General features: G+C 62.6%; 1 protein-coding gene across 1 annotated transcript; it reads right to left on the bottom strand.

Moving 5' to 3' along the window:
- On the bottom strand, positions 870-6,948 carry SEZ6 (seizure related 6 homolog; the record flags this gene model as incomplete). The annotated part of the gene is given in 16 exon segments (XM_021415833.1): positions 870-1,246; positions 1,807-1,909; positions 1,986-2,106; positions 2,209-2,247; positions 2,331-2,528; positions 2,607-2,798; positions 2,881-3,075; positions 3,143-3,339; positions 3,422-3,560; positions 3,841-4,035; positions 4,118-4,284; positions 4,702-4,870; positions 4,936-5,121; positions 5,415-5,607; positions 6,197-6,330; positions 6,400-6,948. Coding segments are annotated over 16 exon segments (2,807 nt in total), but the record flags the coding sequence as incomplete, so codon positions are not given.

Genomic DNA, 13,210 nt, shown 5'->3' on the forward strand with positions numbered 1-13,210 from the left:
GCCGCCCCTCCCCCGCTCTCGGCTCAGGCGGCGCGCGCGCCGGGCCACCGCGCGTGCGCGAACTTCTGGCTCCGCCTCCTGCGCCCGGCTCGCCCCGCGCCTCTCTCGCGCGTGCGCATCAGGCGCGTGGCGACCGTCACGTTCCGGGGTGGGGTGAGCGAGAGCAGCGTGGTGACGTCACGACGCACGGCGGGGCGGTGCGGATCGCGCGCCGGCAGAGGGCGCGCTGCGTTTGGCGCGCCGGCGCGCCGGGGTGGTCCTTCCTGCTTTGGGCGTCATCGCTTCTTAAAGCTGCAGTGCACCCGGAAAGCGAGAAGGGTGGGGGTGCGCCCCGAGTGCCCGGTGGATGCACGGGGTTCTCTTCGTCGTAAAGCCACGGGGACCCCGGTGTCACTGACCCACGCCGCTCACTCATCAACATGCCACATTTTCTTCTAAAACACCATTTTTTTTTATTAATGAAACAACCAAAAGATGGGGGGGGGCGGGGGCAGGGGCTTCTCTCCAAAACAGGGTACGCGCGGCTGGGGAACGGGACCCTATGTTACATCGGCCGGGAACAGACCTCCCAGCCCCAAGGCGTGACTTGGTCCGTGGGGGGGGACACAGCCATGCTCAGTGTCCCTCCTGCCCACCTCGTCACCGTGGGGCTGGGGGTCCGGATCTGGCCCTCGTGGGGTGCCGGGACGTGCAGGGGTGGGGGTGGGAGGCACCCCGGGAGGGCGAAGCGAGCAGGTGCTGCGGAGGCAGCGGGGGGACGCAGCATGCTTGGGGTATCGGGGGTGGCTCTGGGAGACGTCAGGGTGGTGGGGGTGGGTGAAGGATGAGGGCACCCCGAGGTTTCCTTAGCACCCCCCCCCCCGACCTGCTCCCTATCCCCAGCACCTTCAGGCTGCAGCCCTGGGGGCTCCTCACTGCCCCTGCCCCGTCCAGGGGTCACTCCTCCATCGCTGGGGCCGGGGGGGAGGAGGGGGCTGCTGCTTCTGGGAGGGGAGTCAGGATGCGGCCCAGGGAGCCCTGCTGGCTCAGCGCCCCGTGCCCACCCGGAGCGGGGATCAGGGGGCAGTGGGGCTGGGGGACACCCCACGGGGGTCCGGGCGGGTTGGGGTGTGTGGGGGGTGGCTCCCGCCTGAGTCTCCTTGCGAGAGGTGTGCCCGGCACCATGGCGAGGGCCAGCAGGCGTGGGCATCCTGGGAGGGGTCTGCAGCACCCTCGCCTAGATGGACACCTCATATTCCCTCGTTTCCTGCAAAGAAAACAGACTGCGAGGGGTTGGACACTCACTGGTGCTGTGCGGGGCCCCCCCCCCCATCCTTGGGGACCCGGGGGGCACATCCCATGGACAGCCACAGGGTTGAATATCCCGTCCCACACATAGCCCCCAGGTGGATGTCCCATTCCATGCATGGTCATCAGATGGAGATCCTATCCATGTATTGTCATTGGATGGAGGTCCCATCCTGTGTGCAGCATCCTGGGATGCACGTCCCATCTCTGCATGGTCCGTGTGATGTATGTCCTATCCCCTGGATGGCCTCAGGGATGCACATCCCATACACGCTCCCTGAGATATATGTCCTGTCCCGTGCATGCATGGGCTGTTGGATACATGTCCCACCCATTGTACAGCCCCTGGCACACGTAGCCCATTGGATGCATGGTGCTTGGTGTGCACATCCCATCCTATATATGGTCCCCATAGTGCACATCCCACCCTTTCCATGGTCCTGGGGTGCACATCACATTCTACCCCTGGTCCCCAGGGTGCACACCCCTGGCTGTTAGGGTGTGGGGGCCAGTGCTTACTCCTGTCTCATAGGTGGGGTTGTCAAAAGCCGACTCCACGGTGATGTGATCATAGGGGTGGGATCCGGCAAGGGGCAGCTGTAGGGCTGGCTTCCCCTGCAGCCTGTAGGAGGAGATGGAGATGGAGTTGGGCAGGTGGCAGTGGGGTTGGGGGTGCAAGAGGAGCAGCGGGCACTCACTTGGAGAAGTAGAGGTAAACACCTCCGATGAGCAGGGCCACCACCAGCACGGGCAGGAAGATGGCGATGGCCACGTTGGTGCCCTCCAGTGCTGTCCCTGAGGGCACAGCTTTGGCCACAGCTGCCCGAGAGAGTGGGGGCTCAGCAAGGGCACCCAGTGCTGCTTTCACCCCAGGATGCCCATTGCACCCCAGCACCCAAGGGTGCCCCAAAGACCCCTTACCATCCAGGTTGCGATTGCTGTAAAACTCATCGTAGGAAGCTAGGACGGGAAGAAACAACCCGATATCAGTGGGAAACACTGGGGGAAAATGGAGTGATACAGGGGCACAGGGTTTTGCTCACCCGCCTTGCAGATGGGGGGTGAGCCGCTCCAGCGCGAGGGATGCCCGGGCAGGCAGCGCAGATTGCCCTCGCCCAGCAGCGCCCGCCCGGCGGTGCAGGAGAAGCGCAGCGTGCTGCCCGCCGGGTACAGCCGCCGCTCGGGGCTCTGCCGCCCGCCCGCGGGCACGCCGGGGTTGTGGCATGGCTCATATGCCTCCGCTGTGGGCAGTGGCATGGTGTCAGCGCCCACTGCGTGCCACCAGCCACAGGGGTGTGTGCTCGGGATGCCCAACTCACGGATGCATTTGGGAAGGCGGTCGCTCCACTTGGGTCCCCCCGACGCGCGGTCGTGGCAGGTGAGGAGCCCGGTGCCCGCCAGCACGTAGCCCTTATCGCAGACGAAACGCACGGTGGACCCCACCGGGAATTTGGGGCTGGAGACCACCCTGCGGCTGTGCTCGGCATCCCCGGGGTCCCGGCAGGTGGTGACTGTGGGTTGTAGGGAAAAGCGGTGACAGTGACTGTGGGATGGGGTGGCAGGAGGGGACGTGGGATGTGTCAGCCTGCTCACCTCGCTCGCAGGATGGCAGGTCGCCACTCCACGTCAGGTCCCAGTGGCACATGAGCAGGTCAGCTCCAGTCAGCTCGAAGCCGGGGTAGCAGTGGAAGGTGACGACGGTGCCGTGCAGCAGCTCGGGCTGCGAGGCCGTCTTCCAGCCATTGGCGATGTCAGGCAGCTCAGGGCATGTGTCATTGCGGGGCACCTCTGCGGGGACAGCAGCGGGTGAGTGGGGCATGGGAATGCCAGCACCCGTCCCCACCATGGGGCTCACCGGAGAAGTGGATGACGAAGCCCTGCCGATAGGCAAAGACACCGGCACCAGGGTCAGATTGGAACTGGATGGTGACGTCGGCACTGGAGGCAAAGAGCTTGAAGCGGCCACGGGCACCCGTGTACTGGCCCAGGATGCGCGCCGTCAGGTCATCCCCGTCATAGAAGGTGAGGATGTCCCCTGCGCCCAGCCGCAGCCTGCAGCATGTGGAGCACAAGGGTGCGGAATAAATGGGCGTCCTCCCCTGGTGGCCAACATCCCATAGACCCCTGCACTCACACACGGATGTCCAGCATGACGCGCTTGTCCTCCTCCACGTGCAGTCCCCAGATGCAGTCCTGGCCCTTGCCGTATGCCTCTGGCCAGTTGGGCGACAGCACCACGCCGGCCGTGTCCATCAGCTCCCCACTGCACACCGCTGCGGGCGCACGCCATAGCACCCACCATGGCAAGCAACCACCGTGGCACCCCCCATGGCACCCTGGATCCATCATCCCCCATAGGCCCCCATTTGGCACCTCAGATCTAGCTCCCACCATTGCCTCTGGATCCCACGGTGGTCCTACCCACCAGCATGCAACATGCCGTGCTGGCTGCACCGTCCATAGTGGCCCATTGTCAACGGTTTACCATGACACCCATCCCCAGCTCCAGCCCCTCAGCTCCAGCACCCACATCCCCCCACCCCCGATGCCCACCGCGGCATGCCGGCTCCGTCTCGTTCCACTGCGGGTCGCTGGGGTCAACGCACTCGATGATGGTGGAGCCTTGCTCCAGTGTGTAGCCAGGGTGACAGCTGAACTCCACCGTGGTGCCCACAGGGTACCGTGGGTCGCTGGTTGTGAAGTTCCCATACTTGACGAAGGGCTCGTAGCAGTGCCCCTGCTCAAAGGCTGTGGGCACAAGTGCTGAGGTCTGTGGGGGCCAGGGGTACATGGCAATGCCCAGGTGTTCCCCAGTGCCCATGTCCCATACCCTCATAGCGCAGTGCCATGCCCGCGGCGGCCCCGCTGCTGTCAGTGGTGAGCTCCACGAAGAAGTGGCGCCCAGTGCTGAGCAGCCCTTCGATGGGCAGGTACTCCACCTCATAGGAGTCGTACACTGGAGGTGCCTCCACGTTGTTCCCGTTGCGGATGATCAGCCTGCCCAGTTGCAGCAGGCTCAGGGCTCTGCCATGGCCAACTGCAACCAACCTTGTACACGACCAATGACACCCATCCTGAGGCATGGCCATAGTGCCCATCCTCATCTATGACAAGCAATACTTTTCTTGGACATCCTAGGACATGGCCAACTGTGCCCACCATCAGGCATGGTCAGTGGCATCCATCCTTCAGCACTGCCAACGGCACACGGTTCCAGCCATGGCCAACAACAGCACCCATCCTTGGGCATGGCCAATGGTTCCCGTCCCTAGGCATGGACAACAGCACCCATTCTTGAGTGTGGCCAACAGCACCCACCCTTGAACATGGCCAACATGTTCCATCCCCATACATGGTGCAGAGCTGTCCCAGGGTGTCCCTGCTCCCCCATTCCCGTGCTGTGTGGACCCAAACCTGTCATCATCCTCTGCCAGTGAGACCTTCTCGAAGTGGAGATGCAGGCGGTGGCCGGCGGGTGCCTCCAGCAGCCAGTGGCAGGTCAGGTTGTTGCTGTAGTTCCCAGGGAAGCCCGGGGAGACGACACGTCCCACTGTGGCATTACGGATGGCCCCACCACACGCCGCTGCGGGACAAGGACTGTCAGCGGGTGCCCAGGTGACACGGGCCGCATCCCCACGCAGAGCTCACCCATGCACTGGGGCTCGCGGGCGCTCCAGAAGGGCCGGGTGGCATTGCGGCAGGTGAGCAGGTGGGCACCCTGCAGCTGGTAGCCCGCGGCGCAGCGGAACCGGGCGTCCCCACCAGGGTGCAGGCTGCTGACTGAGACGTCACCGAAGGCGGGCCGTGCCGGGAAGGGGCAGCTCAGCAGATAGGCTGGGGATGGGTGGCAGTGTCATGGAGCCAGACAGACCCATCTATACCCTGTTGTGGGGGTCCCACACCAAACACCCTCATTCCCAGCCCCCTGCATATTGTTGATGTTGGGGATGCTCAGTGAGACAATCATTACTCATGCTGATCCAACTTGCTGGTTGGCGCCCACTAAACTTGGCATCGCTGTGCTGTAAAATGGTGCTATGCAGGAAGGGGAAGAAGGGCACCCCATGGGGACAGAGGCACCCCAAAGGGATGGGAGCACCCCAGCTGGTGGCAGCAGCACCCCGTACCTTGGTACTGGAAGCGGTAGGAGCCGGGGCTGCTGGGCTGGGGGCTCTGGAAGCGCAGGGTGAGCAGGTTGGCAGGGCTGCGGATGACCTGGCCCCGCAGCAGGAAGGACTCGTTGGCCAACACCGCTGGCTCCAGGCCCCCTGTGCTCTCCACCGTCAGCGTCTCCCCGTCTGCCAGGCTGATGTTCTGCACCTTTGGGGACGTTGAGGTGTCACCACGCTGCAGGATTTCCCGCAGTCGATAGCACACTGGAGCTTGTCGGCGCGGGGCAGCGCCTTTCAAACACGCTTAGCATCGCCATAAATCTCCCTGCAGCATGGAGAGCAGCGCAGCCCCGCGGCATGGCTGGGCCCACGGCAGCCAGGCGCGTGCTCCAGTGCTCTGGAGCAATTTGCTGTTAATGATGTTAATTAAGCAGTGCTGTGCGGTGATGAACGGCGGCACCAGTGAGTGCTGCACTGTGAGCTGGGGCTGAGCGCGGAGCAAGCAGCAACCTTGTGCTGATGCATTCTGCTTGCTGTCAGCTATTGGCGATGCCAGATTGGGTGAATGCTGTTGTTAATTAAATCCTATATTGCTGCTTCATCAACAGGTGCCAATCACAGAAGCCTGTGGCCAATGGGCGTTGCACCCAACTCGTGCATTCACATCTCTGCTCCATTGTCCGAGGTTGAGAGATGCCCTGAATTGGCTCACCTTAGCTCTTGGGACAAGGATGGGGACAAGGACAGGGATTGGACCCATTGCCATGCCCACCCATGCCCACCCCCCAACATCTCACCTTGATCTCCACACCATAGCCAGGGTAGACAGAGATGGTGTAGGTGCAGTCCATGCTGCTGTCATATGGGGCACTGACTGGCTCTGGGGACACCAGCCAGCCCTCGGGACCCGCCAGCGTCCGGTTGCATGGTGCTGGTGACAAGGAGACCCCTGTGTCAGCCTCATATCTCCCCAAACCCCTACCTCCCTCCCCATGCTCACCTGGTCCCTGCAGCGTGGTGACGGTGGTGGTGGTGATGGTGGAGGTAGTGGTGGTCCCCTCCTCATCCCCGGAGACCCCAGTGGCCCCCAGAGTGGGCAACTGGCTGGGGGCTGCGGGGCTCGATCCTGACCCCCCAGTAGGGGGCTGTGAGGGGTCAGTGCCCGGTGCGACCCCCCAGGGCTCTCCCCACGGCCCCGCACGCCCAGCTGGTGTGGTCAGTGGGGCGGTGGGGAAGGCAGCCCTGGGCAAAGCAGGGGCGTGTGGTGGGATCCGGGGGGCTGGGGGTCCAGGGTCTGGCCTCAGTGCATCGTCGGGCAGCACGGGGCCCGGCAGGGCGGGTGGGAAGGGCGCCTGGGCCAGGTAGTCCTTCTTCAGGAAGGCCTCATGCAGCAGATCCTCCAGCAGCGGGTGGTGGTTGAGCAGCTTCAGGGTGGGCGCCGTGCTGACGAAGCGCGCCTCGGCCTCGCGCTCGGCCGGCGTGGGGAGCGCCGTGGGGTCCCCTTCGGCCTCAGCGCTCTCCCCGGTCTTCCTCTCCAGCCCATTGAAGCCTGGGAGGGGAGAGAGTTGGGTGTGATGGGGAGAAGTGCTGCACCCTCATGCACCAGTGCTGCACTGTAGAGCGATGCTTCATTGTCATCCAGTGCTGCATCATGGACTGATGCTCCATTATGAACCATTTCGTCATGGACCAACATTGGACCATGTATTGATGCTGGACTGGGCACTGGTGCTGGACTGGTGATGCTGGTGCTGTGTCACAGACCTGTGCTGTACCGTGGGCAGGGCTTCATTGTGGACTGATGCAACACCACAGACCCATGCTGCACCATGGACCAATGCTTCATCACGGAGCAATTCTTCATGGCCCAATGCTGCGCCATGCACTGATGCAACACCAAGGACCCATGCAAGACGAGGGACCCATGCTGCACCAGTGGCTGATGCTTCATCACGGACCAATTTTTCATCATGGACCAATGCTGCTCTGGGCACTGGCACTGCACTGGGGCCCAGCACTTCACCAAGGGGCCACATGCTGTCCCAAGCACTAACATATCCCTGTGGATCGATGCTGTGCACAGGGCTGGTGCCGCACCACCCAGGGCAGCGGTGCCGCAGGGACCCCCTGGCCGTGGTGCCAGGACAGGAGCCATGCCATGCAGTGCCATGGGGAGGAGAGCTGCACTGGAGGGCTGTCAATAAAGCTGATTGCTTTATGGAGAACACGTTCCTGGGTAAACAGGGACAGAGCATGGACTGCAAACACGCGCATTGATCGCGTGCAGCGGGGCTCCGCCGCACCTCAGCGCAGCATGCTCCTCACCAGAGCAGTCTGGGCAATTAAGCGTGGCTAATTAACTCACAGCTGCACCACGGCTCACGTTAAGGTGTGCCCAGCCCTCCCGTGAAATCTGCCCCGATAGGGACAGCCCTGATCACAGCTTGGTGACCCATGGCATGGAGCCCCATCCCTATGGCACAGACACTCATGGGGACATCACCGGAGCCCCAGTGCTGGGCCGGTGCCGAGCAGTGCCCGGTGTGACACCGAGTGCTAGGGGACACGGTGACACGCGGCATCCTGACGCCTCGCCCAGCATCTCACCATGCGGTGCCACGCACCGGCACTGATGACACGATACTGCTAATTACCAGGTAATTACACCGAGCCGTAGCAGGGCAGGGCCCCGTGAAGATTAATTACTCTGTGACTGCCACTTTTAAGGGACTATTAAAAGACATTATCTCCAGAGGGTGGTGTGGGGGGGAGCCACTGGGTGCTACCGTCACCACTGCCACCCCTCTGCCCACACACCGGCTCCAAAAGGGCAACCTGCCCCCCGGCACCACCGGAATTATTTTCTAATAGGATCCATTTATTAGAACATAAAAGTTAATGAGTTTATATTGAAGGGCGCCAAAATCTCTTTCAGGCTTTAACGGCAGATTAGTGCTCCAGGCCTCGTCCTGCGCTGCGTGCGAGCCACCGCAGCCACCCCACGCAGTGAGTGGGGACACTGGGGTCCCTCACACCCCCATGCTACCATGGGATGCTCTGGGTACCACGGGATGCTCTGGGTACCACGGGATGCTCTGGGTACCACGGAGGTCTCAGGACTTGGGATGTTCCTGACCCCTAAAGCACACAGGGTGCTTGGGCCGAGCCAGCTTGTGCCCAGATGTTGCCACCCGTGCCCCTCCAGATTACAGCCTCCACTTCCGCGGATGTCTCTAAGCTGCTTATCTCCTCCGTGGCTGTGTCCCTCCCGCATCCCTGCGGTGTCCAAGGCTCTGGTGGCAGGGCACACTGCTACACATGGGGGCTGGCACTCAGGGAAGGGGGAAACGGGGCCACCACACCCTGTGCTGTGCCTGCCAGGGCCTGTTGACATGCGGGGCACGTGGCCGCGGCCGGGCCGGGGTCCTAATCCTTCACATGAGCTTTGCCGAGCGGGAGTCTATTAACGGCGGCCACGAGCCAGAGGGATGCTGGAGACTAATCCGTCTGCGGCCCCCCCAGCAGAAATCAATCGCGGCTGGTGTCGCAAATAAATAAATAAGCAGGCACGCAGCCGCCCGGGGAGCGCGGATCGATGCGGGCGGTGAATAAAGCAATAACACAGCACCCAGCAAAGCAGCTGTGATGGGGCGAGCCGCTCGGCTGCCCCAGGTGTTGTTTTGCTCTGTGCCTCAGTTTCCCCGTTCTGAAGGCAGCGGTGGGTGTGGGGTCGGTGTGGGCAGCCAGGACTAAGGGCAAGGGGCCACGGAAGGCTTGTTTTCCAATTTAAAATCCAATCTGGCTCTGCCCCTGCGGCCGGGGCTGGCTGCTGCGATGAATGAGCTGTCAGGCAGCCGGCGCCATGCTCAGTGCCCTGTGCTCCCCAGCCACAATCCCGTGGTCCCCTGTCACCGTCCCACAGTCCCCAGCCATCCTGCACGTGCATTGCCATCAGGCTGGGCACGGAGACGTGCCGAGCTGCTGCCAGCTCCCATCTCCATCACCTGCCTCAGTGTCCCTGGGGATGGGGACACGGCCTGGGGACAGGGACACCCTGGGTGAGTTGATGCATGGGGGCAAGGGCAGTCAGGGAACGGGGCTGGCACAAGGATGGGTGCAGGCAGAACGCAGGTGGGTGGCACAGGAACGCGTGCAGCGGGTGGGCGGGTGCAGGCAACACCACCCCGGTGACCCATCGCTGTTATTCCATCACTGGAGAGGTGACAGACGGGGACAGGAGGGGACCCACAAAGTGCTGCCCCAGGGATGCCGTCACCAAGCGCATCCAGCAGCCCCAGCAGCTCGCGGCGTTAATATTCATGGCGGCGCTCACGGGGAAGCGTTTGACCTTGTATGTTTTGCCATTCTCCTTGAATGGAACAGTCATTTACCCGCTGACACATGTCACATGTCGCCGCAGTCGGTTCCCCGGAGCACCGCGGCCGGCTGACATCCCAACGCACCGCTGGCACGCGCCGGGATGCGCCGAGCGAGGAGCCTGGTGGCACCGGGGACATGGCACGGCTCCCTCCTCCCTTAGAGACCCCAAACTGGGGCCACCGATGGGTGGGGGCCGTGGGGAGCCAGGCACCTCGCATCTTGGTGCCCCCGTGCCGCTCGCACTCCCCACGCCCCTGCCCTGTGTAATCCCTCTTCCCCGCTCTCCCTGCGGAGCTAATGCATTTGTACAGCAATTTCCATGAGCAGCGGCAATGATAAATTGCATGTCTGCTGCTATTTCGGACCTGATCGCTGTTGCCGCGCGCGCCGCCGGAGCCAGCCAGCCTTGCAGCGGTGCCCCCCCCTCCCCACACTCCCAGCGCCCCGAATGGCCCCACAGCCGCGTGCAGAGCTCCCTGCAGCGGCCCCCCAGTGCCACCCGGGGGGGCCATCCCGATCCCATTGGGTGCTCAGAGCTGCAAGCAATAGCACTGGGGTTTTGCATGGGCGATGGTTTGCTCGGGGAGCAGACCCCCCCCCCCCTGCTCCTTGGCTCCCGTTCTGCTGCCAGCAACAAGAATTGCAATCTGGTTGAGCAGAGCGCGAGCGCTGCTGGCTGGGCTCTGCATTCAGCTGCTTAGCCGAGACAGCCTCCCCACAGCCCAACCCCAACGCACAGCCCAACCCCAACCCTGCAGGCACTGAGCTGCTGGGGCACCAAACCCACCCTGGGGTCTCCCATACAACCCCATCCCAAAAAAAACACCCTTTCCCCCCAAAAAACACCCTGCATGCCACCCGGAGCCCCATCATCACTCTGTTTGTGTAGGGCCTACACTAATAGGATATCCACCCGGGGCTGATGCTGTGGCCACCCCCAGGGGACCCCGGTGGGGACAGCTGTTGCCCACCCTACAGGCACGGCTCCCACCTGCTGCCAGCAGATCTGGCATTTCGAGCACCTCTCTCCATTTTCACAGGGTCACAGCAGCGCTCTCGCGGCTGATTAATATTTGATCCCTTCAGCACAGCTCGTTACTGCATTTAAATTATATCTGTAATAACCCCCACCGGCACGGCGAGCGCGTGGGCTGCCTTCTGCGGGCTGCAGGCTGGACGTGTCCCCGACGCCGGCCAATGGGACCTCGTGGCACGTTCCATTGGGGACCACGGCAGCAGGGAGCGGGGCCACCCCGTGTCCCTGGGGGTGTTCTGGGATGGTGACACGGAGCGGTGCCGCTGCCCCATCTCCCACTGCAGCCGGAGGAAGGGAGGCTGCTGCCTGTTACTGGAGAGAATCCATTACCTCCCTGGTTATAGGCAGCTTTCAAAGGCAATCTTTCAATTGTGCGCATTTAAAGAATTGATTGGAAGCTAAATTATCCTCTCCTGCCGGATCCACCGGAGACACAACTGCATCCGCCTCCCGGGGCATCCGCGCACAGGGTCCCAGCCCACCCTGCAGCCCCACACTGACCCGGGGGGTCCTGCAACCCCATGGGGGGGTCCCCCTTCTCCATACCCTACCCCGCTGCCCTTGCCGTGCCCTTGGTGGCACCCCGGTTCTCACAGCGGAGCCCCAGGACGAATCCATCCCAGTGCCACCAGCCTGGGGCATGGCCCATGGCCACGAGTTTCCTGAGCAAGCGGGGACGGCCCCGTGGGGCACCCCTGCCCTGCTAAGAGCATTATCCAGATAATCCTGGCCTGGCGGCACGGCAGTGACGAACTCCTCCGAGGCACGCAGGGGCTGGGCACGTGCTCAGTTAATTACTAAAGCAGATGCTTGCTTGCTTCCCGGGCCCACTCCTTGCATGCAGGGCCCCAACCACAGACCTGGTGTCCCCAAGTGCATTGTCTTAGTGGGCACAGTGCATCCCACAGTTGCTCATGGGGGCAACACCAAATGGTGTGCCCCCAGCCATGACATCTCCCCTCGCTCCTAGAACCCCAGACTGCAAGGAGCCATGCCCTGGAATTTCATTCCCTTGCACCATGGACCTGCCCCAGTATACACCAGGGGCCAGGAAGGGGGGCAGAGCTGCACCAGAAGCCAGGGCACCCCACAGCATGGTAAGGGCTGATGACAGCTTTGCCATGGCTCTGGAGCATCTGCAGTTCCCTGGCCTGGATGAGGGACCTGAGAGCCCCATCACCATATCACAACGCCATGTCCCCAACACAACACAACATCAAGTCAAGGCCACACTGAGCATGCCAGTGCTGCACTGAGGTCGGAGCTGGGCTGGGGCTGCACCTGGTGGGGATGTGGGATGGGGCTGAGCCCCCTGCATAGCTCCTGACCCTGGTACCGAGCATGGGGCACAGAGTGGGTGCAACCTGCCATCTCCCAGCCCCGGGAAGAGCTCAGAACCTCTCAGGGCATCCCTACCTCTAACACTCTAGGAAATACACATGCAGAGTTTAATTAACTTTATTGATATTCAGAAATTAGGGGACTGACTAGAAGTAATTGCTCATTAGAAATCATTAAACTGACACGGCAAGCAGCAGCCTGCCTCCTGGGAATCCTGCCCTGCCCAAGGCCCTACTCCCAGGGCAGATCAATCCCAAAGGGATCTGGGGACACTGGCCCCCACCAGTCCTACTGCCCCACAGCGGGGAGTGTCATAGCATTGCCCCACTTTTTGCCACGTGAGGGGGATATATGGGAGACGCTTTAAGGAATACAACGTTGCCAGCAGCTCTGGTGGTAGAGAGAGCTGGGAATAGCAGTGGGCACAGGGCCACGGCGTCCTTCCCATCTCAGCTCGGCAGCCAGATGGGGAGTTTATGTAACTCCCCGCACGGCTGCTCCCTGCGGCTCGGCTCAGCCTGCATCCCATCACCCCGCTTCCCAGTGGGGCCAGACCCCTGCATGCTCCCCACCCATCACACAGTACGACCATGACAAACCAAAGCCCCCCAAGCCAAGTCCCCATTGCTGCTTTTTGGGGGCAAGGCATCGAGACTGCCCATAACACACACCCCGTTGAGTCAAGGGGATGCGGGTGTTGGCTGCCCTCCTTGGGAAGAGCCAACGCTCACCCTTCCCTACATCACTCCAAAATCAGAGGGCTCAGCGCAAGCAACGCAAAGCCCCACACACCAACAGCCCCCAACCCCACCGCAGGCTCTGCATGGAGAGAGTGGATCCCAGTGGGGTGCAGCTTAAGGGGATTTGGGGGTTTAGGTGTCGAGCTGTGCCCTCGGTAGGGCCCCCTCATCCCGGTAACACCTCGAGGGGAGCTCTCAGCAGAGCTCACCGGGGGCGGCGTTGCGCCAACGGGGCTGCAAAGCTCTGCGCGCCCCCGCGCCACCGGGCGTGGGAGGGAGGGGGGGAATTATTGCTTCCCGGTGCGGGTGGGGGG

This window comes from Numida meleagris, chromosome 18, assembly GCF_002078875.1.
Source record: "Numida meleagris isolate 19003 breed g44 Domestic line chromosome 18, NumMel1.0, whole genome shotgun sequence".
Taxonomy (NCBI): domain Eukaryota; kingdom Metazoa; phylum Chordata; class Aves; order Galliformes; family Numididae; genus Numida; species Numida meleagris.